The 27,923-nt window shown below is 49.4% G+C and overlaps 8 protein-coding genes across 8 annotated transcripts; 4 read left to right on the forward strand and 4 right to left on the reverse strand.

Annotated features, from left to right (window-relative positions):
- Positions 1–352: 352 nt before the first annotated feature.
- Positions 353–3,036, forward strand: BP5553_02592 (uncharacterized protein; the record flags this gene model as incomplete). Its single annotated transcript, XM_032011215.1, has 7 exons — positions 353–472; positions 575–820; positions 987–1,086; positions 1,154–2,152; positions 2,219–2,252; positions 2,304–2,472; positions 2,527–3,036. The coding sequence occupies 7 exons, from the start codon at positions 353–355 to the stop codon at positions 3,034–3,036; spliced, it is 2,178 nt and encodes a 725-aa protein (XP_031870908.1).
- A 1,548-nt stretch (positions 3,037–4,584) lies between these two features.
- On the reverse strand, positions 4,585–5,538 carry BP5553_02593 (Uncharacterized protein; the record flags this gene model as incomplete). The annotated part of the gene is made up of 1 exon (XM_032011216.1): positions 4,585–5,538. One exon carries the CDS (start codon positions 5,536–5,538, stop codon positions 4,585–4,587), a length of 954 nt encoding a protein of 317 aa, XP_031870909.1.
- Positions 5,539–6,084: 546 nt separating this feature from the next.
- BP5553_02594 (Uncharacterized protein) lies at positions 6,085–7,083 on the forward strand (the record flags this gene model as incomplete). The annotated part of the gene is made up of 2 exons (XM_032011217.1): positions 6,085–6,170; positions 6,231–7,083. 2 exons carry the CDS (start codon positions 6,085–6,087, stop codon positions 7,081–7,083), a joined length of 939 nt encoding a protein of 312 aa, XP_031870910.1.
- Positions 7,084–9,344: 2,261 nt separating this feature from the next.
- On the reverse strand, positions 9,345–11,779 carry BP5553_02595 (Uncharacterized protein; the record flags this gene model as incomplete). The annotated part of the gene is made up of 5 exons (XM_032011218.1): positions 9,345–9,434; positions 9,485–11,080; positions 11,142–11,389; positions 11,455–11,696; positions 11,742–11,779. The coding sequence occupies 5 exons, from the start codon at positions 11,777–11,779 to the stop codon at positions 9,345–9,347; spliced, it is 2,214 nt and encodes a 737-aa protein (XP_031870911.1).
- Positions 11,780–12,821: 1,042 nt separating this feature from the next.
- Positions 12,822–14,258, reverse strand: BP5553_02596 (uncharacterized protein; the record flags this gene model as incomplete). Its single annotated transcript, XM_032011219.1, has 1 exon — positions 12,822–14,258. The coding sequence occupies one exon, from the start codon at positions 14,256–14,258 to the stop codon at positions 12,822–12,824; it is 1,437 nt and encodes a 478-aa protein (XP_031870912.1).
- A 4,509-nt stretch (positions 14,259–18,767) lies between these two features.
- Positions 18,768–22,048, forward strand: BP5553_02597 (Plasma membrane ATPase; the record flags this gene model as incomplete). Its single annotated transcript, XM_032011220.1, has 4 exons — positions 18,768–19,217; positions 19,542–19,772; positions 19,847–21,944; positions 22,002–22,048. 4 exons carry the CDS (start codon positions 18,768–18,770, stop codon positions 22,046–22,048), a joined length of 2,826 nt encoding a protein of 941 aa, XP_031870913.1.
- Positions 22,049–23,507: 1,459 nt separating this feature from the next.
- On the forward strand, positions 23,508–25,745 carry BP5553_02598 (uncharacterized protein; the record flags this gene model as incomplete). The annotated part of the gene is made up of 3 exons (XM_032011221.1): positions 23,508–23,934; positions 23,992–25,579; positions 25,643–25,745. 3 exons carry the CDS (start codon positions 23,508–23,510, stop codon positions 25,743–25,745), a joined length of 2,118 nt encoding a protein of 705 aa, XP_031870914.1.
- A 398-nt stretch (positions 25,746–26,143) lies between these two features.
- Positions 26,144–27,412, reverse strand: BP5553_02599 (putative 4-hydroxyphenylpyruvate dioxygenase; the record flags this gene model as incomplete). Its single annotated transcript, XM_032011222.1, has 1 exon — positions 26,144–27,412. The coding sequence occupies one exon, from the start codon at positions 27,410–27,412 to the stop codon at positions 26,144–26,146; it is 1,269 nt and encodes a 422-aa protein (XP_031870915.1).
- Between the last annotated feature and the right edge of the window lie 511 nt (positions 27,413–27,923).

Below are 27,923 nucleotides of genomic sequence, written 5' to 3' on the forward strand. Positions count from 1 at the left end.
CACAACCACTACAGGCGACTGGAATCGCAGAGTATCGCCCAGCTAATCGAGATCCATCTCTCTCCTAGAGGCGCAACTGCTGCTTGTCACTGCTGCAGACTGTCCCCCCCCATCTGCTGCTCTTGGGCAGAAATTCCCTGTCGATTGCAGGCCCGAAGTGTCCATCGCACACAGTAATCGCGATAGATCTCTTTGTCATCCCCGCCTTCATCGTAGCATCCGTGTTCTAGGACCGTCGCGACGAGTACAGCAGGACATAGAAAGTAGATCCTGGATCTGTCGCCTGGCTCCGTCGCATCACTGCCCGCCAGTTGACTTGTGCTAAAGTGGCCTGTGGTCCTCGTTCGCCATCATGTCGTCCGCAGTAGCAGATCTAGAAGCTGGCCTCCAAGCCATGCTACAGCTCAAGCCCCCAGGAGTATCAGGTTCTCGAATTCAAAGCATCACCGCGCTTTGCATGGCCAATGTACAGGTAAGCACGCGGCACCATCACCGTCCCCGTTCCGGTCATCTTCACAATTTCACTCTCGCCTTTGAGCGAGCGGTTTGAATCAAAGCTAACCCGCGTTCCCAGTCTGAATCGGTCCTCATCCAGAAACTATTTACCCATTTCAAGAAAGCTCCCGCGACACACAAACTTGGCGTACTCTACGTTGTAGACTCTGTAACCCGGAAATGGACAGAACAGGCCAAGATGGCAGGACAACCAATAGACAATTCTGCCCAGGACGGCACTTTCGCCGCTGGTGTTAATAGAGTAAAGGAACTACTGCCGGTGCTGATGAACGACATAATCCCCTCTGCTCCCGAGGATCAAAAGGTACGCTCAAACGCTTTAGCTCTGGACCCTTGACAGCCCCCGTGGCACCTCCACTGCATAATATTTCGCTTCGTATATATATTGTGGCTTTGAGATAGACACGCGTGTCCCCGTTTTTCTGCAACTAAATCCGAACCCCCACTTACTCTTTGTCCGTGTCTTGTAGGAGAAAATCAGAAAGCTAGTTGATATCTGGGAGAAAGGCCAGACCTTCCCTCTCCATATGCTCGCTGAATTCAAAAAGATGTTGATCCCCAGCGCACAAAGTAAGACAAACAGCATTCTTCCCAGCCAATTCTCATTTCATATCTAATTCTGTCGCCGTTTCAATAGATCAGTCTACTACTACTCCTCCTGGAAGTCCACCATCAGATGTTCAGAAGGCCCTTGGGCTTCCATCCACAGCCGCTGCCAACACTCCGTCCATATTAGAGGCGCTTGCCAATCTAGCCCGCCAGAACGCCGCTGCGGCTCTTCCGGCCACGGCCACTCAACCCCAAGCTCAAGCTCAACAGGATAATCCGTACAATATACCAATGCCACATGCGCAGAATAACCCTGCCCAGCATATGGCTGCGATAAACCAGACTGTTCCCTTCCAACCAACTGCAGCTCCAGCACCTGTAAACGTGCCAGCTCCAGCGGCCGCTTATCCATCTCAGTCTCAAGTTCCGAATAGTGGTGCGCAGAACTTTGCCAGTAATCAAGCCAATCCATATGCATACGCGGGTGCCCCGCCAGTAGTTTCGCCTGCTGCACTCGACCCGGCTGTACAGCAGCAATTCGTGTTGATAAAGGCGCTTGCAGACCAGGGCTTCACGCCTGATAAAATTGCGGGTATCATGGCTGCGATGGGTCAAGGAGGTGTTGCTCCGGGAGCAGGCGGAGTGCCTCCTCAAGCTTCGCAATATTTGCCTCAGCATCAGAATCAGATTCAAAATCAAAACACTGCGAATGCACAACCTGGCTGGGGTCCAAGACCAGATGAATCACGTGACCATAACGGCTACCTTGACCGCGAGGCTGGGAGATCACCACCGGGTCGATACCGTCAGCGCTCCCGTTCTCGATCTCCTGCTCGGGGTTGGGGCGCGCGCGATTCTCCAACAGTACAGCGACATGACGATTATGGTTATGACCGCGAGAGGGACTCGCCCGGCCAGGCTCGTGGGGATGACCGTAGTGGCCGTGGTCGAGGAGGCAGGGGCAATGAGTATCGCCAACGTAGCCCTCCACGTCGAGGAGGACGGAGCCCCAGCCCACCACGACACGGATATGGCGGACAGAAATGGGTAAGCCACGATGCGACGCTCAAGAGTGGAACAATTAAAGGTATATTTATAATCTCACTATCCCTATATTTGACATGAAATAGGGCCTTTAGCTAACGAAGTACAGTCCTCAGCCGCACCCTGTTTGTTGGTGGTGTTACGTAAGTTCCTATTGGACTACCCAACTATCAAAGCCTTGCTAACATACCTAGGATGTCGGAGCCTGAACTGAGAAGAATCTTCGAAAAACTTGGTGAAGTCCAGACTTGTATCGTCAACAAGGAGAAGCGCCACGCTTTCGTCAAAATGACTACCCGTGCCGACGCCCTCCACGCTAAAGAGATGATGGAGAAGAACAGAATCCCGGATTCGTCGTTGAGGGTACGTTGTATTATTTGAATTGTGCTTGGCTCTACATTTGCTAATTTCCAATAGACTAGATGGGGTGTAGGCTTCGGACCGCGCGACTGCAGCGACTACCAGACTGGCGTCAGCATCATCCCGATTAGCAAGCTCACTGATGCTGACCGGAAGTGGATGTTAAGCGCAGAATACGGCGGCAGCGGCGGAAAGCCCATTGAGTCTGGCATGGTCGTTGAAGAGCCCGACATCGAGATTGGCGCCGGAGTCTCTTCCAAGGCCATCAGCCGCCGGATGCAAACCGATCGAGGTGGCAGCAACGGCCCAAAATCCAGCCGGGACCGGGATGAGGATGATGGTTCACGTTATCGCCGTGACGATCGCCGTGATGACCGCCGCCATGATGATCGCAAGGGGAGAGATACTGGTGTCAGTGCTCCACCAAGCATGCCCGCCATCCCTCCTTTCCAAATGGCAGGATTCCCATTCAACCTCCCTAGTGGAATGCCCATGATGCCGCCTGGATACACGTATCCTGGTCAAGCTCCAGGCCAGCAGCCACCTGCTCCGGGACATCGCAACTAAAAGACGATAATATAGTTCGCTTTTCTACATCTCTCGATTCTTACAAAACCTACCGGCCTACGTCGACTAGGTTGGCTGGATAACTAAAACTGCATTGTAATATGGTTTGCGCTTCTACATAACTATGGCGTTCTGGCGTTCATGGCCCTAGCATGAATCCTGGGGCTCTTTAAGCATAAGGTGGTGGGCGGTACTACTGGCATGATGAACTGGGTCAAAACTGGGGTGGTGGCTTTGAAAAAAACCCGTGTACTTTGGGTTCGCATAAAACTCAATCGCGATTTATCTTTCTCGGTCCTGCATTCTAACAGCTTGCTAAGTAAATGGATATTGGCCTTGAGCATTACGCTCGGCATTACTGTGTAGTTAAATGAAATCAAGATATCATAAGAATCATCGAGTTCTGACTTATTGACTGCGAGGCGTGAAATCAAAATAATAATAAAGACACCATTACTTACTGCATCCGGATTTTAGTTTCCTAGTAGCTGCTTCAATAGGTGGTTTGTTAGAGACTCGTTTAGAATGGCGCAAAGGTTGAACACTTAAAAGACTTGACATCTTGAAAAGAAGTAACCTCTTATGCCAACCCAACATCCACAAACATTCTCTTGTCTTTTCACAACTTTATCCTAAAATAATAAATTTATACAAGCTAGCTATCAACTTCACAAAAAAATTCTTTTCCCTTCTATTCCCGCAGACCTGCATCTGCAAGCTGCCAACCCCCGTACATGCATATCACTATTGCCGATGCCGATCACACCCGCTCTTTTAAAGCAGCGTAACATGGCGCCGCACGCCAATGTTTTCCTGAATGCCTCAAGAGTGTGGCCTTCCGTTTCTTAAATGCCTGCGAGGGTGCCATGACTTGAAAGCCTCCTTCGTCATAGCTTGTTAGGTCAAGGCAGCTGTGTATCGCTTGAGGCGAGATACTCTTATAGGTCCTGCGTTATTGGAGGCCTTGATGAGGGTATAGAGCATTTAGCAGGTGGTCCTCTTATCAGTAGTTACTCGGTAGATGATGTGGTGCTAGCCACTAGCTTCTAATGATATACACAGCGGCTATGCCGTTACTTCTTCAATCCGTCGCCAAAGTTTCTTATCGGCCACAGACCCTTTGCTCAATTCCGCCATTAATTCCGGCTTCCTTGCAATAGTTTCTTCTCTCGGATGTTAGATGCTAAAAAATGCCTCTTCATCCCATCCGACTAGATCTTCAGAACGATCAGCCTCCCACATCCTTTCAACTACTTAAAATAGAAATAGTAAATCGATTATCTACTTCTTAGTTCCAAGTGAAAGTTTGGAAGGGGTCTTGTGTAGATAATCGTTTTATACATAGCTAAAAAGGCAGTCTCAATCGAAATCCTCGAATTCTCTTTCTACCTTCGTTCTCGCCGTTTCTATCTAGCCCTAAAAAAACTCCTTGGATATTTAGAACTTTAATGGCGATTGGTACGTAGTTGTCAGCTGCTTTTAGCTGGAAAGTGAAATAAACATTGGGTAGACGCCTGAGAAGTTTGTGAAAACTGTTGTCTCTAGACTCTATATTGCCCCGATCGAAACGAAATATTCTGCGAAAACCTCGTGCTCCTCTGTCCGACAATCCAAGAACATCGGGATCCACTGTTGCCGCCAGGTGCCAGCATAGTGGGATGTATAAAGAGCCTTGCAATACTCCCAATAGTCTGGATACCACCCTGCCTGACCCCAATCAACAATTGCTACAATCTGAGGTGGATTTGTTGAGGAAACCATGATATTTCCTCGATGAAGATCGCCATGTGTAAAGGTAATTGCTCCATTATCCGGCAGGAAAGGTCTATAAGGGCACTCATACTTCTGGGTGTCTAGTAGCCGGTTTTGAGGAAGTTGAGAAAACCAGTCATTGAAGTGCTTGATCGTTGCGAATGGTCCGGCCGGCGGTTGATACTCGAATATTATATCTAGTAGAGGCCCTTGATTAATTGATCCTACCGGCCAGTTAATCGGGGCAAGTCGAGTTCTGAAATTCAGTATTGGCTTACCGACGAAGTGTTCAGAAGGGTCTTGTCGTACTTCACGCAATGAATTTACTATTTCACGTAGATGGATACATATAGCTGTTCTCTCTGCGGTAACTAGAGAATCCCACCGGTCCCGTAATGGCTCCCCATAGATAAGTTCCATGTAGATAAAACCATGGCCTGCGTCAACTCGCCACGCATAAACTTCTGGCACAGGAACTTTGATAGAAAGCAAGTGCTTAATAACCCAGAGACATTGAGCTTCCGCCACGGAGACGGAAGGTCCATATTTGACGATGAGACCGAGCTCCTCAAATTTTACAGGAGGGGGTTGAGGATGGTGTATAGGGGCTGGTGACTTGGCTCTGACTTCCTGCGGCGTTGGCAGTTGCTTCTGCCCATGGGTCCTAAAAAAGGAAGACTCGAGAAAAACCATATCCGCTTTGGACCCATCTGGCAATTGTGTAGTTGCGAGTTCAGCGTTGGTTGACATGAATACTTTGGGGCTTTAGTAAGTGGTGGCTCGGAGTGTTCGGATTACTGGCAGGAAAATAATCTGACAGCTGTCCTGGCTGTGTTAAGATATTCAAAACCTTGGTGGTTCTATTCGTCACGATTGATGTTGGTGTTATTGGGTGATCCTTAGGGAAATTTGGAAGGTACAGTATATTGGAGGGATGTTTAGGCAAACACAGGTAATCGTACAGGTACTAAAATAATATTTTTAAGACCTAACAGCTTGGAAAACAATATTATTAACAAAGGTAGAATTAATGTTATCTCAGGTCTGCGGATTGCCCCTCCAAGCTTCCCAGTCGCTGTAGGGAGTATTAGGCAAGAGTTGTGCACGGGCCACTCGTTATTTTCGCGACTACAACGAGCGCGTGCCCCGCGTCCCCCCCGCGTCGTGAGATTTGCACTGTACGCGTCGATATCACACCTTGGCCGATATGCGCTTTCTCCTACCATATCTCAATAGATATTCTCAACCTTATTACTGACAACCCCTTTTTTGGGCTCTGTGGATGACCTGGTAGCAATGGGGTCTTCGGCGTTACACGAGGAACAGCAATACCTCGATCTCGCCCGTGAGATTTTAGACCAAGGTGAAAGACGACCAGACCGGTAAGTTAATATTGATGTTGATATATAACAGGTGCAAATTTCGAGTCTGACACATCTCAGGACAGGCACTGGGACTCTGTCTATCTTTGCACCACGGCCACTCAAATTCCAGCTCAATGACAATGGGCGACCGATCCTCCCTCTTCTTACGACAAAACGTGTTTTCACTCGCGCCATCATCGCCGAGCTACTCTGGTTCATCGAGGGCAACACATCATCTCTCGCGCTTAGCGAGGCCGGGGTGAAGATTTGGGATGGCAATGGATCACGCGAATTCTTGGATAGTAGAGGGTTAACACATCGTGAGGTCGGTGACCTTGGGCCAGTCTATGGCTTTCAATGGCGACATTTTGGCGCCGACTACAAAGATTCGTCAACGGACTATACTGGTCAAGGTGTGGACCAACTAGCCGACATCATACACAAGCTTCGAACGGATCCTTACGACCGCCGAATGATTCTTTCCGCGTGGAACCCCCGGGACTTGCCTATCATGGCGCTGCCACCTTGCCATATGTTTGCTCAGTTCTATGTCTCGTTCCCGGGACAGGGGCTAGAGGGGAGTAGCGAAAGTAAACCGCAAGGGCATCTCCACTGTCAGTTATATCAGCGATCCTGCGATATGGGCCTTGGTGTACCATTCAATATTGCCAGCTATGCTCTCCTTTGCCATATGCTCGCTCACGTCTGTAATCTGGTACCTGGAAGTCTTACGCATGTTATGGGAGATGCGCATATCTATCTTGATCATGTTGATGCTCTTAAAATACAATTAGAACGCGAGCCACGGACATTTCCGGTACTAGAAATCAAGCGCGATAAAGGTGGAAGCATTGACGGTTGGAAGTTGGAGGATTTTGAGATCAAGGGGTATAATCCTCACAAGTCGATTGCTATGAAAATGTCTGTCTAGCGAATAGTGCAGGGCGTCACAAATCTGGCACGTCTTGTGGGCTAAGTGGAATCAGAGCCTGATGTTCTGAGGTGCGATTATTACAATAAATATATCCATTTGCTTGTCACAATCTGCCGTATCTAAATTTGACGCCCACAATGGCTTGATCCACATGATCCAATTCTACAGTGTAGCCAACGTCGGTCATGCCGCCATATTCCACAAAACATTGTCTCATATCAAACATTGAGAATTTGATCAAAGAAGTATTGTTGACCTCAAATTGATTAAGAATAAGCAAACACTGCTGGTCTGCTGGAAGTGCTGCCTCAAGTCCAGCCTTTGCTAGAAATGCTCTGGTGTGCCGCATATCGAAGAAGTTTTTGCACCAGACGAGAATGAATGGTGATTCCTTTTAGACTTCTAATAAGGGGTCGGATATAGCTGTCGGATAAAGGGGGGTGGATTAAATAACAGTTTGCTACGTCGGGTTATGGACTAAATTAAACCAATGCTAGAACTCGATCAGAAGACGACGCTATTAAGGAAACAGTATTTTCACTTCAAAAGAAAGTAGCCAAGATATCGATTTAAGAGTGCCTTGGGTAGCTAGGTAGTTACGGCAACGCTTGGTTGCTACGAGCTCAACTGACCGCCTAGCAAAAGCGGAGTGGCAGTTCTGCCTCGCCTCACCTACGAGTATGACCCTTATATATCAAAATAAGCGGTTTCCCATTAACGAAAAGATCTCCCTCTCCCGTGGCCTACTTGTAGACGAGAGTGATGGTTCTTCGGAAGTCTCAGTCCAGTGACCGATCGGATGGGGGTTAGCCCCACCTGAAATGAGGTTATATCCTGACGCCAGCGACAGCTCGTAACCGGGGCTCCTACCTGTCTGTAAAAGGGGTTTGAGTTACAAAGTACGAGCGAGTCCCTCTGGCTTAGAGCCGCCCTTTCGAGGGTTGAGAATATGGGGTGTCCTAGAGAGGCTGGCATCTTTTTTTGTTTTTCTTTTTGAAATATATTTTTTAAGGATTGCGGCAGAAATAACCGATGGGTTGTGTGACGAAAAAAAGCCCTCTATCAAGGAAAAAGAAAGACTGTGGCAGAAAAAAGGAAAAAGGGCGGTAGTAAGAACTGCCCGATAATTTAAAAGGAGACCGCTCCTGTAACTGGTGCGTACATCACCAAAACGCGAGTCGCCCGATAGAGAGTAACGTAATCAGCGGCAAACTATATGAAGCTGTTCAGGGTCGTGTCGTGGTAGCAGAGGAATTCAAGACAAGACCGAAGTCTACTGCTTGGCTGATTAGGGCTATTGCGTTGACACTGTCGAGGTAAAGGGGTGATTCAAGGTAAAATAAAATGTTCACCACTTGGCTAATAGAGGCATGTCCGATTTGCAGTTCAGCATCTTTCTTCCTGATCATTGGACTGGGAGAGCCCCAACGCTGCTAAACGCCGACGGAAGCACACCCCCGAGACTCCTAGAACCCCCTGAGTATATCTGATGGGTAGCTAAAAGTATCGTGGTGCATCTCCTATCATTTCTTGTAGACCCTCAAGTACGACCACTTGTTCCGCGCCAGGAATGTTAAAGGCTTCCATACTTGGTATATGGTATGTAAGCTGACGTTAAAAAAGGTATCAAGTTCTAATAGAGCTCGAGTTATAAGACAAGGTACTTTATTAGAAAACGTAACGTCAGGGAACAGGATTGGGCTCGAGATATAGCTACCCAGGAATCTAGAGGTACCCCCACCTACCCACTCCGAGAACCTGCTTATAAAACCTACTTACCGTTGCAATCGCTCTTCATATCGTCGGTCAAGCTCAATTTTTCTTGGTTTGTAACATTTCTTCCATTGTATTCATTATACGGAGCATCCTATTTTTGGGCCTTTCTAACAGTTTCTGTCTGTCGTCTGCTAGAGTCTCACAGTAGATCGCTTCATCTCTCGTTAACTGATCAACTGTCAGTTGTTTCAAATTATCACTCATATTATGAAGGCCATTTGTGTACTACTTATAGGAGCGTTCTGTGTAGAGTCTGGGCTCTGGATGAAGGGGAGAAGTTTATATCGAATTCCACAACACCGACATAAAGTTCATTCTGGGCAGCGACCCAGCGTATTGTACAGAGTGCTCGCCGAAAACAAGATAACAACTAGTGTTACAGTTGACAGTGGACTGTGTTATTTTGCAGGTTCCAGTCGCCGAATCTTCACTATGGTATGTTTAAGATTTATTCGCATTCGGATCAGGGCGGCATCTATTCGTCACCAAAGTGCCTGCGTTTGAATATTTTCGTCATTGAACATCCAGCTCATTGGCTCCGCGTTGTTAGTATTGAACAGGGCATCTGACATCTGGTATACTTGTAAGTGACGGGCAACTGTAATGGTAGTTCTTTACATACCAGAAAGTCCCAGCTTTCCATTGCCTCAGGCGATGCGTTCGATGATATTTGGTGGGGACCTTCTACAGGTTCCTCAGCCTGGCCTTGGGCCGCCATTTCTTCAAGTACCGGCAAGCATATTTTTTCAGCATCGTCTACAGCTTTGACTATCAATCCAAAGATCTCATCCTTCCCAAGGCCTCGCATGAGTCCTTCGATCTGTGTAGCAATTATACACGTGATCAAATATCCCTTGATGTTGGTCTCTCCGGCCTTGATACACCGCAGGCACCAAGTTTTCGCATCCTCTAATACGGAAAGCAGATCTGGTCGTAAAGGTACGGGGCCCAGACTTTCCTCCTCCTGCAGTTGCGTCCTAAGTTCTAGTCCTATGAGCAAGGTAGCCTGCGCGGCAACGGTGCGATAGAATCCAGAGCCGCAGACTGTGAGTCGCGCCAAATCGTCCTGATCTGGGGAAGCAGTATCGCTGCGGGGCTGAGCAACCGTGGTGGACGAGGATGGGCACGCTGCATACCAAATTTTGAGTGAAGTCTCGACTACCACCTTCCTGGAAAATGCATAGGCCGTCTCGTGTAATGCCAGGCCGAAAAACGGAACATGAAGGGATGAGCGGTAGCGATGTACTAGGAAATCCACTACGCCTATTTCAAATCGAGAAGGCGAAGGTCCAGTGCTCGAACTACATCCTTGGAGGGTTTGGCATATGGCTTTGTATGACGCCCTTAGCTCTGAATCAAGTCGAAGCGTTTCCTCGTATGTGCCCTGAGAGCGGAAATCGTTTAAGAACTTGGTGATTGCAAGACGGACCGGAAACATCTTACGGAGGGATATTGCGATGGACACTTGAGTGAAGTCGCCTTCTGGCTTTGGCACAGGGCCCTCGGCCATGAGCTGGTCGTCATCGAAATTCCCGGGAGGCTCGGTATCAAAGTCGTCGAGAGATATGAGTGGAGGCCCCCCCGAGGTCAAACTAGATTGTAGCGTTACCTCTAGAATTGTGTTCCATAGCCTTCGGCGCATCTCAGCAGCGAAAGTCGTCCTCTTTGGCAGATGCGCGGGATCCCTATGGAACCCCATATACACTGCCCTTCTGAGTAGCTCGCCGGCCGAAATCCAGATAAACTCTTCACCGACACCTGCTGTTTCTCGAGCAAGCAGAAGTAAGAGATTTATCTGCAGAGGTTGGATGCCTAGTCGTGACTTAAATTTCGGCTCCAAAAGCCAGGTTTGAGCCTCATACACCCATCGAACGGCCGAGACACGCAGGGAGAATTGCTCATCGTAAGTGGAAGCTCCGATGGCGAGCACCAGCTTAAGTTGAATCAAAAATGCCGTATCGGGCTCGGTATCTGACAGCCAGAGGGCTCCATAGTCCCTTTTGAAGGTAGGGACGTGCAGGACTCGATAGACGGTTTCAGTCGTCCGAAGGTAACAGTCGACGAGCTCGTCAGCAACATTTTTAGGGGGCAATTCGGTCGTTATTGGCGAGGGCCACGAAGGTGCCCGCTGCGATTTTATAACCCTTGCTAAAGATTTACACTTTTGTACGCCAGAGCAAGCCTTCATTGACCCGTCTCGTAGATACGGCTCGAATATCTTACAATTGTTAAGCAGCTTACTTTTCCAATACAGCCCGATAGATAGCACAAGGACTTACTAGTACAACTCCATTAAACCAATGGCTTTGGCCAAACATACGTTTCTTATGCGTAACGCTACGAGTGATAGTCGGAGGTTGGCCTAACAAGCGGCTTTCACGATGGATAGAGAAAGTTCCACCCATATCTGACGTTGATGTCTCTATGGTAGTATTCGTAGTCGAAACAGGAGACTGGATAGGCTCTAGTGTCGTTTTAGACAGCTGTTCTTCAAGGTGTTTGATTCTGCTTTTCATAGACTCGAATTCTAGAGGAGATAGTTGACTCGCAAGAGTCGATGCACTTGATGAACTAGCATCTTGCGAGCTTGACGGATGGCCCGCGACTGTCGACCCTCTGCTTGTGCTGGAAGCTCCGTCAACAGGTAGTGATTCTCGGGAACTTTGGGCCAGGCTAAAGCCAGTTGTTTGGCCCTGGCCAAGATGATGCCGCGGAGATTGAGGATGAATCTCATAAACGCAAATATTGTTTCTAGACCGTACGCAATTGCTGCAGGGAGTTTCTCGATTGCATCGGATCTTGCGTCTCCTGCAGAGCGAGCAGGAGCTGTATTCCTCCTAGTGTCAGCAAGAAGACACTGACAGGGGATTCGGACCTACACAGTTGGCCGTCTGCGGCGACGTTCGGGCTCCACCATGGCCCTCCCTCTGTAGCCACCGTTGATTCGTATTTGAGCCGTTCAACACTGCCAAGTACAGATAGTCGGACAACACCTCAGACTATCTCCGACGAGCCTTTTCCTCATGTACGACCTGAGAAATAAAAAAAATCATTAGGGGGGAAGTCAACATAATGTTTGAAGGTAGAAATCTGCGCTCGTGGTCTGTGCTGGTCGCCATTCACCGCATATAATCGCCGAGACCGAGCCGATATCCGTGGCTCCGTAGAATGCGGAATTATCTCCGAGATACCTCATGTCTAACAGTATAGTCAATAGTAAATCTTATATATTGTAATGAATCTTAACACACTGCTAGTTATACACAGTTCCTTAATCGGGCACGCACCGCCCAAGGCTGTGCCGAAATCCCGCCTAAAGAACTTAAGGGTTTGGTCAGTAATCAGCTCAATTGCCGTCAGGCACGATATACGGAGATACACCTGAGACTATGTCCCTCCAGATTCAGACACAACCTCGCACCGATCTCACATAACTCCAATGCTATCCTACCAACGTTCATCCAACCCTCAATTTAAAGCTATCGGTCGAACTGAGATCCTGTGTTTATGAGCGTGTAGACCTTATAATAGCTTACAATTAAAACTTTGCGGGACGTAAGAATCAGTGGTTTCGCGTGGTACAGGATTGTAGAAAATAATAAAGCTACCGAGTTTATTTGTAGGGGAGTTGTATGCTTTATAGATCCAAACATTATTTAAAGGTACTGCTTGATTACTACCGTGACAAAGCTACTGCATATAGGAGTAGCAGGATTGCTTATATCGATTTTCATAGTAATAGAAACTAGAGATATAGACGAAGTATTAACCCAAATAGTATCTATCATCTAGGAGCATTGCAGTACAAAGAAAGTGTACTAGGTAGACGGAAACATAACGTATTAAATTGGAAATATGGTACTATGAGATAGAGATTATATCGAAGTCCGTGGTTAGTCGCCTGTGTGCAGTACGTATCTACCAACAGCGTAGTTTCCAAGTCGATAGGAGCTTCGTGCTCAACTCGCTATCCTCTTCTGCATGACGGAACGGCATCGGTTGATAATTCTCCTAAACCTCGGTGCTTGCCCGGTCAGTAATAGCTGTGCTGTCTTTTCATGCCCATGTAATCTTGCAAGGGAGAGTGGTGTTTGTCCATGATTATTCCTAGCACTTATGTTCGCACCTTTCTCGATCAAAAAGCACACTACCGCCTCCCTCTCGTCCGAGGTCGAGTATGCTGCAAAATGTAGTGGGGTGAACCCAAATCCATCCTTAGCCTCTATGTCACCACCTTTTTTAACAACCAGCTGTACTAGGGCTTGATTTCCAATACTGGCTACACCATGGAGCACTGTTAATAGACTATTATTTTTAGCTTTGACGTTTGCCCCTTTCTCGACCAATAGCTGCACTACCGTCTCATTGGGTGATAAGGTGAATATTGCGTTTAAGAGCGGCGTATATCCGTTCCTGTCTTTAACCTCCATGTTTGCCCGTCTCTCAAGTAAGAGCTGCACGATCATTGCACTTTTGCGGCTTGCTGCAACATGGAGCACAGTCTGCCCACGCGAATCTCTAGACTCGATTTTCGCCCCTTTCTCAAGCAAGAGTTGAATAGCCCCTTCAGATTCTTGCAATGCTGCAAGATGGAGCGCAGTTCCCCCACCCCTATCTGTAGCTTCGATATTTGCCCCGTTCTCGAGCAACGTCCGCACAGTAGTTTCATGATAACTAGTCATTGCACAATGGAGTGGTGTATAGTTGCACCATTCGGTAAGCTCTCTGGCCTCGATATCCGCGCCGTTCTCGAGTAGAAGTTGAACAGGAGCCACTTTTGCACATGTAGCTGCAATGTGCAGGGCAGTGCTCCCATCCCCCTCCCTCGCTTCGATGTTTGCTCCCTTCTCGAGCAATATCCGCATACTCGTTTCATTCTCGACAAAAGTTGCAAGATGGAGCGCTGTATTTCCGCTTCCATCAGTAGCCTCGATATCTGATCTCCTTTCAAGCAACAGCAATATTGTTAACTCATCAGCCCACCGTGAACCTGCTACACAATGAAGAACACTCTTTCGGTGCCAATTTAGAAGTTCAATATTCGCCCCATTCTCAAGCAAGAATTGAGCCATTGCGACCTTCCCGCTCTTTGCTGCATAGAAGAGCGGCGTCTCAGATCTAAAATCCTTGGAGTTGATATCAGCACCCCCAGCAAGTAAATGTCGTACTGTCGCAACTTGTCCACGTTTAGCACCCCAGAATAGAGCCGATCCGTGTCTCCGTTTGATATTTTGAAGATACAAATAGGGATTTAATAGGTTGTGTAAGCGGGTATTTGTTCGACAGAAGGCATTCACATCTCTCCTCGAGGAAATGTACCCCACTATACAAAGCAGTATCTCGTTTGGCAAATCGTTAAGGAGCAGTTGCTGGCATCCATGAATAGAAAAGCTCATCTTGTTGTTTTTGTCAAGGCTGCTCTTAGATCTAGGGAAGTCTATTCTTGTTATTAAAGGAGTGGATAGGTGTTTAGGGTCCGCGGTACGATGTTTGCCTGGGACACTGGTATTTTGCTAGGTACGGTAGTCGAGAAATGACAAGTAATGCAGAAACCCCATCATGGCTGGTCCGTACTTCGTGGATCAAATTTGTGTAAATTCATTTTGCGACGCTCACCCAAGCATGTTGCTTTTAGTGACTCCAGGGAGGTTCTCGAGCTCAATTGAGGTATTAATCTTGAAGCAACGTGAGTTCGATAACTCCCTGTACCAAAGAATCAGCTGGATGAGCACGGATCACCACATTATGATAGACCAGAACAAGGCTAAAAAGTGAATGAGATTGAAGCTTGGCTGAATTTTAAACCGCTCTCGTTTTCATTTTCTTGGGTTTCTTACTAATTAATAATGTACTCTCTACTATTCTTTTGTTTCCGGAAATGTGTTATTGTCGCTGTCCTATATTCGACCATCTTGGTAACGAACATAGAAGTGCTATCGGTCCTGAACTATCATTAGATATGATAAAAACCATAGAAATAATTGAACTGCATGTTCTGAAGCGTTTCCTTGTGGTAAGCAACCATTGGAAATGGCCCTGAACAAGATGGGTGATTAGTTTTTGGAATATTAAGGCATCGTAGAGCGAACCCCAATTCACTCTGCTAAGGAGGTGATAGCATTGCTAGCCTTGTTATATATTCACTACCTGGAGAGTTAATGATACTTCCAAGCCTTGAAACCAAGTATAATTCTTTTTGAGCTCATGTCATATATGATTGAAGCGGTGGTGGTAGCTTAATTGAGGGATTCCAAGTACAATTATAGAGCTGTGCTTGGAAGCATGTCACTATAATAGTATGGCCAGCAAGTCCAAGAATAGTACGGCCATCCAGTGGAGAGTTAAATGCTAGCGGTGAGGTTTCTCATTCTCTCCAGATCTAGAAGAGGGCTATAATTATTTGAAAAACTTATTATGAGGTTCGAAGTTTTACCATAATCACCCCACCCCGTGCACGACAATTCAAATGCCTCAATTCATGCAGAAGCACCCAGGCCATGAGGCATATTATTCGGCGCGGCGACTCAAAGGGCGGTGAAGTTGCAGATACGAAGGAGATTTCCCCAGCTACTTGATCAAGCTTTTATCTTTCGCCGTGGCATCGAGCGACAAGACGATGGAGAGGTTGGGGAAGTCGCGGTTCGCCAAGTTCAAAGTTGGGGTTTGCTTGGATCTGGGCGAGCTGGGCGAGCTGGGCGGCTCTAGACTTTTGATAGAAGCGGTGATTCCGACTCGCTAGGAGTTTTCCTCGACGTGATTGCCTAACTGATAAAAATGGCCAGCAGACCAACAAAAATTTCAGCTGCGAGTTCGAGACACGAGGGTTTTTTACTATGCAGCTATTATTCATGGTCGAAAGCATTTCGCTGGATCTGGAATGCTCTTGGCTGCAATGACGCCTTCGTGATAGGATCGTCCGCCAACGGCGCCAAGAATGGATCGGGGTTCCTGGAGGCCAGCAGTAATGGCTGATTGCGGCTTGACTGCCAATCGCATATTCTGGACACTGCTTTCGCACATGCTATCAAGAATCTAAGATCCCACGGAGAATACAGTATTTGTTTCGCGGGCCGAAAAGTCGGTGATGGCAAACGTAGTATTTGTGCTTGTGTTTTTTATGTTTTTTACTTGTGCTTTACTTGTGCCCGCTCTTTGTTCTTGTGCAGTTTGCATGTGGTACCCGAGTACTTCGTAGGTACCTTTGTGCTTCAGGAGCGGCTCTCCCGAGCTGCCGACGCCTCTGTTGTCATTGCTTTTGCAGATGTCTCATGTTTCGCGATGCCCGATCGATGTGGGGTGTGGGTGGTGGATTGTCATCGACGGCGTCTCCAGGGCAACAAACAAGAAGGATTCGGGATTCGAAAGCATGCCGAAGAATGCCCTGAAGGGAAGCAAAGGGATATCAGTTGGGCCGTTCCAGGTACAAAGTTATCTCTGCTCGCTCGGCACTCTCCTGACGGCTGAAAAAGTGGCCTATCCGTCTCTGTCGCAAGCGCGTCACTCATCAGGCTTTGGTATCTCGCGCCAATCGAGAGATATTTTAGTGGGGGAAATTGCATCATGGGCAGCTACGTAACGGGAATGGAAGGACACAACTAATAGCTCCTCAATTGCCAACTCTCCCACGCGCGCATTGCGTCGCGAGTTGAGTTATTATTCGCATTGTCTCTCATCTCACGATGTGAGCCGCTCGAGCTTGATATGGAGCTGCCAATATACTTTTTGCTATGGCCCCTACGACGGCCATCCATGTCCCAATGTCACCAACTCCACATCACTCCCGAGCCCTCAAGCAAGTCCCATAGCATATGCCGACGGCCATTGGCTATCGCGCAGCTCGGTGCTCTCAGCAGGATGCCCACAAAAGCTTTCAACGTCAAAGCAGCGCTGGCGAAATGCCCCGAACCTAGTTGCCCAGCAGGCATCATTACTCCCGCGCCCACGTACCACGCAAGGAAGATTGCGTCCGGTGCGCGATTTAGCTGATTTAAACAAATCCATGGCGCCGAAATTGACCAGGCTAAGGCGGCTTCGATTGACCCTGGGCAAGTCTCCACTGCTCCAGAGGTCGAAGCTTCAAGCTACAGTATCAAAACAATGAAAAGGCTGCCGTCAGACCTTCGTTACAGTACCTTGCGTTACCCAATTGACATTTTCCAATAACCAGAAAGATATTCTTCTTCCCGTGCCGTGCCGTCTAAAGAATGTTGGTTATACTCCGTATGCAGCGTTGTCGACAGCTAGCTAGCTAAGCTGCTAAAGGATAGGATAGGAACTAGTATGATATGACATAATAGCTGTACGGTTTCAATTGTCTTCCCAACGCGCAGGAGGGAAACCCAATTCCACGCCCAGTCATAGATAGGGCAGAGAAAAAGGTCACTGCAAAATTCTCCTGGTCTCGAAACGAAACAAAATAAGCCAGGATCGGCGGCCGGAGATGGGCTTGTTTCTGATGCTGGGCTGGGAAACATCTGCGGTATATCTTGGATGCCCTGCTTGCGGTGCGGACTGTGCACGGCGGACGCTGCCCAGACCGCAGGCGGAGATACGGAGTAGCCGTGGGGAGGGTGTGCGTGTAGTGCAACACTGGGTGCAGGCGGGATAAGGTGACAGACAGCAAGCAGCAAGGAAAAGCTACCGACCGGGTCCACGAACCTACGAATCGCGAGATTTTTATTGGGGACGATGAGAGTGAACGCTGTAAGCATTGGGCGAGAGCGCAACAATAACAGCATCAATGATAATAATGAGAATGATACGAAGTCTGTCTTGATGTGTCTTCACCAATTGATACAGCGGAACTCCTACGCAGCAGATGTGGAGGGCACAACAGCCCCGGTACCTACACCTTGGTGGACGAAGAGGTACCGCTTGAAGTGCTACATTCCTTACCCTAGGTATTTACCCTACCGGCAATAGCCAGCAGTTCGCGGCTCAAGAGCTACGCTGATACTGTTTCACAGTGAGCTTGAGAGGTCCATGTACATGTACCTTCAAAATGCTATACGCGGGGACTTGCCACGTAAAATACCTAATACGGAGTACGTGCGAAGTAGAGATGACGGTCTGCTTCGTACGGACTGGGTGCCCAGGAAGAGCAAGCCAACTACGTAGTATGTACTACCTGCCAAAGAGAGGCATGAATATGAATACGGGCATTTATTGGGGCTACGACTCTGTACTCTCGCCATCGGGCTGCTAGTGTATTGCCCAGACTCTCCGAAGGTAGGTATCTCCTGTAGCTAGCACGTAGCACCTGGTAGCTAGTACCCAGCATCTCCAGGATCAGCTTCGTGCTACTCTACCGCCTTCAACCAGAGCGTTCGCTTATCACCGTCCACCCACAGCGCGCCGCCGTTTAGACTGTGAAGCTGATCGTTAAGCCGCTAACCGGGCACTACAGCAGTGTTCTCCACTACCACCACGCCCTATCCTCCACCCGCCCACACCCTCTCTCACCCCCCCCCCCACACCCATCCCGGCGCAATCATAACAAACAAAGCCCAGTAGCCCTTCCCAATTGCGTCCAGTCCAGTGTCCAGTGCCCAGTCCGTCCCCCCGTGTCCATTCACTGGTTTGCCCTTTGCCTTGCCCAGGTGCACAAAGAGGAAAGTGCAGAGTGGGCACACCCAGCATTCAAATACCCCCATCCCGCCCAGAGCTTCCAGAGCTCTTTCCCTCTCGCTCATCGACACCTTTCCCCACTGTCGACGACCTTTCTTCTCCCCCTTCTCTCCCCTCTCCCTCGTCGCGCGATTGAACATCTCAATTGCTCTTCGTGGTCCATTCTGCCCCCCCTCCCACCGTCTTTTCTTCGTTGAATTGAAATCTATTGTGGCATCGCGAGCATCAAAACCTGACTCCCAGTTATTTTCTTCCCTCCCCAGGAGGCGTCAGACACAATGGCGGACACTACTCCTGCTCCCCACGGCGCGTCGGGCACGTATTCTAGCAACACCTCTTCAGACAACCCTAACCACCTGAACACCAACATTGAGTCGGGCACCTTCGACGAGAAGACCGCGCACCATGATGCCGCCGCCCCGCCCACGACGACCAAGAAGCCGCTCGAGGATGAGGAAGAGGACGAGGACATGGACGCCCTGATCGACGAGCTCGAGTCCCAGGATGGCCATCTAGAGGAAGAGGAGGGCGAGGTCGAGGCAGCTCCAGGAGCTGGACGCGTCGTCCCCGAGGACCAGCTCCAGACCGACACCCGCATTGGTCTTACAGAGTCCGAGGTCCACGCCCGCCGCAAGAAGTACGGCATGAATCAGATGAAGGAGGAGAAGGAGAACCTGATCCTGAAGTTCCTCGGATACTTCATTGGCCCTATTCAATTCGTTATGGAGGTACGTTGGCGCGTGTTTCTTCTACTCGATTTCTCCCCAGCCCGTTTGGCGCAAACAGAGCCAGAGCCAGAGCGAGCAGTGCGTGCTGCTGTCTCCCAAGACCAAGCTCTCTCTGGCCCTGCAAGTTGCTTCCCTGCTTGTTATTTCTTGTTTATTTGTCGGCCATTCCGCCCGTTTTCGCCGCTTCTGGTTTTTTCCCTGTCCCAGCACCCGAGGAATTCCCGAAATTTCGGCCTGGGATGCGAGGCGCCAACGCGCGCAATACGAACGAGTACGTCGATCAGGAGAGAAGACGATCCGTGCTAACAATCTGCGCTCCGATAGGCTGCCGCCGTGCTCGCCGCCGGTCTCGAAGATTGGGTCGATTTTGGTGTCATTTGCGCCCTGCTGCTGCTTAACGCCGCCGTCGGTTTTATCCAAGAATTCCAAGCTGGTTCCATTGTCGACGAATTGAAGAAGACTCTCGCCCTCAAGGCCGTCGTTCTCCGTGACGGCCGTCTTTTCGAGGTCGAGGCGCCTGAGGTCGTGCCTGGAGATATCCTCCAGATCGAAGAGGTAAGATTAGCCCCGGAAACTAAAAAACAGCTCCCCCTGCGAAGTAATGCGGTCCTAACACAATATTCGCGCAGGGCACTATCATTCCCGCTGATGGCCGCATTGTCACCGACGATGCTTTCCTCCAAGTCGATCAATCTGCCATTACTGGTGAATCTCTCGCGGTCGACAAGCACAAGGGTGATCAATGTTTCGCCTCCTCGGGTGTTAAGCGTGGTGAGGCCTTTATGGTCATTACTGCCACTGGTGATAACACCTTCGTCGGCCGTGCCGCCGCTCTCGTCAACCAGGCTTCCAGCGGTACCGGTCATTTCACTGAGGTGTTGAACGGTATCGGTACGGTGCTCTTGATCTTGGTCATCTTCACCCTCTTGATCGTCTGGGTTTCGTCCTTCTATCGCTCTAATGGAATCGTCACGATCCTCGAATACACTCTTGCCATCACCATTATTGGTGTCCCCGTCGGTCTCCCCGCTGTCGTTACTACCACCATGGCAGTTGGTGCCGCTTATCTCGCCAAGAAGAAGGCTATCGTCCAGAAGCTCTCTGCCATTGAGTCCCTTGCTGGTGTCGAAATCCTCTGCTCTGACAAGACCGGTACATTGACCAAGAACAAGCTCTCGCTCGCTGAGCCCTTCACTGTTCCCGGTGTCGAGCCCGATGACCTCATGTTGACTGCCTGTCTCGCTGCTTCCCGCAAGAAGAAGGGTATTGATGCTATTGACAAGGCTTTCTTGAAGGCACTCCGATACTACCCCCGTGCCAAGTCCGTTCTGTCCAAGTACAAGGTCATTGAATTCCATCCTTTCGATCCCGTCTCCAAGAAGGTTCAAGCTGTCGTCGAATCCCCGCAAGGAGAGCGCATTATCTGCGTCAAGGGTGCACCGCTTTTCGTTTTGAAGACTGTCGAGGAAGACCACCCTATCCCTGACGAGATTGACCAAGCCTACAAGAACAAGGTCGCAGAATTCGCTACTCGTGGTTTCCGTTCTCTCGGTGTTGCCCGCAAGCGTGGTGAAGGCCAATGGGAAATCCTCGGTATTATGCCGTGCTCTGATCCTCCTCGTCACGACACTGCCCGTACTATCAACGAAGCCAAGACTCTCGGTTTGTCAATCAAGATGTTGACTGGTGATGCTGTCGGTATCGCTCGTGAGACTTCCCGCCAACTCGGTCTTGGTACCAACGTCTACAACGCTGAACGTCTCGGTCTCGGTGGCGGTGGTGATATGCCAGGTTCCGAGGTCTATGATTTCGTCGAGGCTGCTGATGGATTCGCTGAGGTTTTCCCCCAACACAAGTACAATGTCGTCGAGATTCTCCAACAGCGTGGTTACCTCGTTGCCATGACTGGTGACGGTGTCAACGATGCCCCATCCTTGAAGAAGGCTGATACTGGTATTGCTGTCGAGGGTGCATCTGATGCTGCTCGTTCCGCCGCTGATATCGTCTTCTTGGCCCCCGGTCTCGGTGCTATCATCGATGCTCTTAAGACTTCCCGCCAGATTTTCCATCGTATGTACGCCTACGTTGTCTACCGTATTGCCCTGTCGCTCCATTTGGAAATCTTCCTTGGTCTTTGGATCGCCATCTTGAACAGATCTCTCAACATCGAATTGGTTGTATTCATCGCCATTTTCGCTGATGTTGCCACCTTGGCCATCGCTTACGACAATGCTCCATTCTCCAAGACCCCAGTCAAGTGGAACCTTCCCAAGCTGTGGGGTATGTCCATCCTTCTCGGTATTGTCCTTGCCATCGGTACCTGGATCACCCTTACTACTATGATTGCTCGTGGTGAGAATGGCGGTATTGTCCAAAACTTCGGTGTCCTCGATCCGGTCGTCTTCCTGGAGATTTCGCTCACTGAGAACTGGCTTATTTTCATTACTCGTGCTAACGGTCCTTTCTGGTCCTCCATCCCCTCGTGGCAACTGGCTGGTGCTATCTTGATTGTCGATATTATCGCAACCTTCTTCACCCTCTTCGGTTGGTTCGTTGGTGGCCAAACCTCCATTGTCGCCGTCGTCCGTATTTGGGTCTTCTCATTCGGTGTCTTCTGCATCATGGGAGGTGTCTACTATCTCCTCCAGGACAGCACTGGATTCGACAACCTCATGCATGGAAAGTCACCTAAGAAGAACCAGAAGCAACGATCACTAGAAGATTTTGGTAAGTCGTGCTGCGCAATCCCCCTTGTTTCAGTCCAAGTACTAATTTGTTTCATAGTTGTCTCGCTTCAACGTGTGTCCACTCAACACGAGAAGTCGGCATAAAAGTTTATCCCTCGAAACAGAGCCGCATCACGCATTGTTGATGTGTGCCTCGGGGCGGAGGAGTTCTTCTTTGTGTTTAATACCATTGCATACCTTGCATTGTACAGTCATCCAGACGGGCGATCGCGGGTGTTCTAGACATGTTATTTCGTGAGCATGTATCTATCTACTGCTCTCTAGACTGTCTACTGGGCCTTGGGTGGTTTTTGAAGGGCGTGGGCGGAGTCATACCCCAGATACAAATGTTTCCTTAGATTCTTAATAGTAAAAACTAAAACTACATGGCCTCCCGGCCTCCATAGAGAATGGTACTTGCATATGTGAAATTTGTGGGAAGTCTTTTGGTAGTAGATAACCTGGTCCTTCAAGACCGAGTAGAGTTAAGTTTGCCACTGTTAAGCTTCCTTCCACCACTTTCCTCGTGGCAGCCTTGCAATAACACGTGTATTCACAAGTCACATCTCAACTCCGGTCGGATATTTTACTTAGCAATCATAGGGGTATTTAATCTTAAACGCATTAAACCCTAACCTTTTAGGATGCGGTGGAAACTCGTCAATCTAAAAGCCAACTGCGGCTTGGCCACTCGGGGAGGACTCCCAAATGGAAACGTGGGACGCGGGGGAACAATGGAATCCGAAGCCTTATCTTTGAGATCCCGCCAGCTACTGTAGCGAAAGGCGGAGTCCCCTCATCGCTGATGTCCTGTCATACCGAAGAAGCGCAATGCGGGGGAATAATAATAATAAACCGGGCCGCGGTAAATACCTCTACTGTTTTTCCCGGGACTATGGTTATGCATACCTTATCTGCATAGCGGGTTAGGTAGTATCATGACTCGGGGAAGCATATACGAATTTTCCCACGCATCGCAAATGTTGACGATAAATTTATATCTATACAGAGTATATATCCCTTTTCCTCCTTATTCTCCTCCGCCCTCGGTGTTCTTCCAAAGTTCCAACAACTTCCCTAATTGGGCCGATATTCCGACGCCATGGAATTGGTTTGCATCAATCAACACAAAAACTGGCGCCGGAGGATGGATATTCCTTGCGGGCGCTGTGCTGTGCCTCGGCCTGCTTTTTAGCTCGGGAGTGTTGTCGCTCACCCACATGCAAAGCTAATTCGGAACCACGAGTCTGCATTCCTCACCGAGCATAACCAACCCCAGGTTTCCTCTCCTTCAGTCTTCTTTCGCAGAGCGGCCACTGTCCAGATAAAAACATCCCAAATACCACATTTCCTCGTACTTTTGTTCGCATCGCAGAGCGTTGGTTGAGAGAACTACTAGCTTGCATTGTCAGTTGCTATAGACAGAGATAGAGATAGAGGTACGTGTAGAAAATTATCCTCCTCGCCCCTCGGCTTCCCCATACCCCATACCGTATGCTAACGCCCTGGTTGCTCCAGACGCTCCTTTGCTTGTCCATACTGATCCGATAATATCTGTACGACCATGGCTCCCACTCAACATGACCCAAATGCCTACATAAAGGCGTTGAGAGCACCTCCACCGCCGGGCTCACCGTACTCCCTCCCCATCCCGGGCAGTGAGCGCGAAGGTCGAAGCCCAGTGTACCGCCATTTCCGCTGCATCAACTCGCCGCTGATCTCGACCATCCATCCGGATATTCGCACCGCCCACGACTCCTTTGAATACTCGCTGAAGAAGAAGCCAAACGCGAGATGTCTGGGGTCCCGGCCTTACGACGCAGCCACGAAGAGCTTTGGCAAGTATGAATGGATGTCATATGCGGAAGTCGGAGTGCGGCGAAAGAACTTCGGCGCTGGTCTGGTCGAGTTGCACAAGAAGGCTGGTATCACGGATGAGAAATACGGTGTTGGCCTGTGGTGCCAGAACAGGCCGGAATGGCAGATCACTGGTGAGTCTCAGCTGTCCTCGGGGTGTTAGATTGAATTACGAGCTGATGGTATTTTAGACCTCGGATGCATGTCTCAGTCGCTGTATTCGGTTTCCATCTACGACACTCTCGGCCCCGACACCACCGAATACATTATCAACCATGCCTCCCTAGCCTGCGTTGTCACAAGTCTCGTCCACGTTCCAGCCCTGCTCAAGCTGGCCCCGCGGATCCCAACTTTAAAGCTCATTGTGTGTATGGATCCTCTTGATGCTGGAGAACAACCGGGATATTCCAAGAAAGACCTTTTGAACTCCCTTGCCGCGGATGCGGGCATCGCCATCCATTATTTGCAAGATGTTGAGGCCCTTGGTGCTGCTTCCGGACGGCCAATGAAGGCTCCGGCCGCTGACGATATCATTACGATTAACTATACGTCAGGTACGACCGGCAATCCCAAGGGAGTGGTTTTAAAGCATGCAAATGCCGTCGCCGCTATTACTGTTTCTCGGATGGTATCAGATACAGACCCGTCTGATGTTGTTATCTCGTATCTTCCGTTGGCACATATTTACCAGAGAGTCACGGAGCATAATGCTCTTTCTGCAAACGCCTCGATTGGATACTTCCGTGGCGACATTTTGGGACTCGTGGACGATATGAAGCTGCTCCAACCCACTGGATTTAACTCCGTTCCCAGACTATTTAACCGGTTCGGCTCAGCTATTCGTGCTGCAACAATTGATGCGCCAGGCATGAAGGGAACCATCGGCCGACATGTGATCAATGCCAAGTTAGCGTCGATGAAGCTTCCTCCTGGACAAGCAACCAACAAGCACATGCTTTATGATCGCTTCTTCACCCCCAAGATCAGGGCTGCCGTGGGGTTGACACGTGCCCGTGGTATGGTCACTGGAAGTGCACCTCTGGACCCTACATTACATCAATTCCTTCGAGCAGCTTTCGGCAATGATTTCATCCAGGGCTTCGGCATGACAGAGTCATATGCCGTCGGGCTTGCGCAGCATCACACTGACTACTCAGCTGGAAACTGTGGTGGGCTCGCAGTGGCATTCGAAGCATGCTTGCAATCCGTGCCAGATATGGACTACCTCGTCACAGACAGCCCAAATCCAAGAGGTCAATTGATGCTCAAGGGCAAGTCACTCTTCGAGGAGTATTACAAGAATGAGGTGGAAACCAAGAAGGCATTCACGGAAGACGGCTGGTTCCAAACCGGCGACATCGTCGAAATCGACTCCATGGGTCGCTTCACGATCATCGACCGCGTTAAGAACGTCCTGAAGCTCGCCCAGGGAGAGTACATCTCCCCCGAGCGAATCGAGAACGTCTACCTCGCCAACAGCAACCTCCTCACACAAGGCTACGTGCACGGCGACTCCACCCAAGCATTCCTCGTTTCCGTCTGGGGCGTTGATCCGGTCACATTCGCACCATTCGCCAGCCGCGTGCTAAAACAGAATATCGACCCCACGGATCTCGAAGCCATCAAGCTCGCTGGGAAAGATATCCGTGTCCGAAAAGCCCTGCTCAGCGACATGGATAAGATTGCGAAGAAGAATAAGTTTAACAGCTACGAGCGCGTTCGCAACGTGTATCTTGACATTGAGCCATTTACCATTGAGAACCAGCTTTTGACCCCTACGTAAGTTTCCCCCCTAACCATCTCCCGGGCTCGGATCATCTGTACTAATGTAATATCTTACAGCCTGAAACTCAAACGCCCGCAGACAGCAAAGAAATTCAGACAGGAGCTTGATATTATGTATGAGGAATCCCTTGCGGAGGATTCTATGAAGGCGAAATTGTAAATACATATGTGCATGTTGTTTGTACTGCCGTATCCGACAGATTGTATAGATCACCATCATGTCCTTAGCTTGTTTTTGTTTAATTAAAATAGACTAACAGAGTACCTACCTTTTTATGTACATTTATTCGCCTTGCATGCTTGTGTGTGTGAGTGACTTAAGAGGTTCACTAAAAGTACCATAATTTGTTGAACATTCGAATTTTAGATTTCTACAGTTTGAGAAATTCACACAAGATGCCTGTCATTAGATACGATTTTAGAGGATTCATACGTCGTGAATTGGGATATAGCACGCAAAAAGTACCTATCAAAGGCCCCCCCAGAAAACGCTATGCCTATGTGCTAACCTTACAGCCCCCCCAAACAGCGGGATGGAATTTCTCCTATCCCACACTCCTACAAATTCCCCCGTTCCTCCTGCTCCCTCTCAATAGCCTCAAACAGGCTCTTAAAATTACCAGCTCCAAACCCATCAAATTCATTCCGTTGAATAATCTCAATAAACACCGTCGGGCGATCCATCAGCGGTTTCGTGAACAGCTGCAGCAGGTATCCACCCTCGTCAAAATCAATCAGGATATTGAGTTTCTGAATCGTATCGAAATCCTCTTGGAGCGCCCAGCTCCGCTTATCGGTCTTGAGACGCTGCCGCATCGTGGTATAGTACGTCTCGGGGACGCTTATGAATTCCACGCCCCGCGCGCGCATGTTGGACACTGCGGAGATGATATCGTTTGTCCGTAGCGCTATGTGCTGCACGCCGGCACCGCCGTAGAATTCTACGTACTCCTCGATTTGGCTCTTTTTCTTGCCGGGGGCGGGTTCGTTGATGGGCATTTTGACGACGTTGTTGGGGGATGCCATGACGATGGAGTTTAGGGCGGAGAATTCGGTGGATATTTGGGAGTCGTCGACGGACCAGAAGCGGTGGAAGGAGAGGCATTTTTCATAGTAGGCGCAGGCTTCTTCCATGGCGCCCCAGTCTTGGTTGCCGACGCAGTGGTCGATTGCGGAGAGGGTGACGGTGGGGAGGAGTTGTTGGAGGGGGTCGACTTTTGAGGCGGGGATGGCCTTGTATCCAGGGAGGAAGACGCCGTCGTATGAGTAGCGGGAGATCAGGGTGTGGGTTGTATCGCCGTATGTTTTGATAATGGCTGTTGAGACCGACCCGTAATTGTTCTTGTCTAAGGCTCTGCGGGGAGGTTGGACTGAGACGGCGCCTTGCTCGACTGCATTCCGATATACGGCTTCCACATCGTCGACTTCAAAGGCCACGTCTTTGACTGCATCTCCGTGTTTCTCCAGATGCTCATATATCTCTTTTAGAAGCGTCCGCTCTTCAGGAGTGATCTGCTCGTCGTCGTCGGCGAGACATGAGTATGATTTAATGGGAGACGTAAGGACAAATCTGATATCGCCGTTTGCTACGACATGAGAGGCAATGTATCGGCTTCCGGTCTCGAGGCCTTTGTACGCGATGGTATAGAAGCCGAGACGGGTGGTGTAGTAGGAGGCAGCTTGCTTGGCGTTCCCTACGTACCAGGTAATGTGATCGTAACCGTGGAAATTGGGCGTATCACCAACAGCTCCGGATGTGTGGTTGGAGGTCGGGAAGGTAAGAGATGTGGGAGTTAAGACTGGTGGTGTGATAGCTGAAGGCGCCATGATAGATGTGATGGAGAGGCAAGAAAAGTCAAGTAGGGTCTTGTATCAGACAAGAATGCCTTTGTCTTCTCTTCCCAGCTAGAAGTAGGAGTTTATTCAGGACCTTGCCCGGCTGGTGAATGCTGGGGAATAGGAATCGAATGACAGATAGATAGACGCTGTATACAAAGAATAGAAGAGGACTGAGTACCGCTACCTACGACTGCGGTTGTGGCTGTCTTATATGACATGGCGTAGCATTTCGGCTTAACTCTGGCGATTAGATAAATCCGCACTTGCTTGTTTTGCTAATCAGAGAGTTGCATAGGTCCCTTACCATACCTAGGCAGTCTAATAGTTACCTCGCATGTCGTACACCTCTTGCCTCTTGGGTGGCAGAGTTGCGTTTGGAGTGGATGTCAGAATTGCCTGTTCGGGCTAGCGTGCTGGGAAGGGCGGAATTTGGAGGTGTCGCTTAGGTTCGGCTTGAAGCGGCCTTCTGACCTCACTGCCAAACCAGCTATCTCGCCGT

The sequence above is a fragment of the Venustampulla echinocandica genome, assembly GCF_003357145.1.
Source record: "Venustampulla echinocandica strain BP 5553 chromosome Unknown scaffold_1, whole genome shotgun sequence".
Lineage (NCBI taxonomy): Eukaryota > Fungi > Ascomycota > Leotiomycetes > Helotiales > Pleuroascaceae > Venustampulla > Venustampulla echinocandica.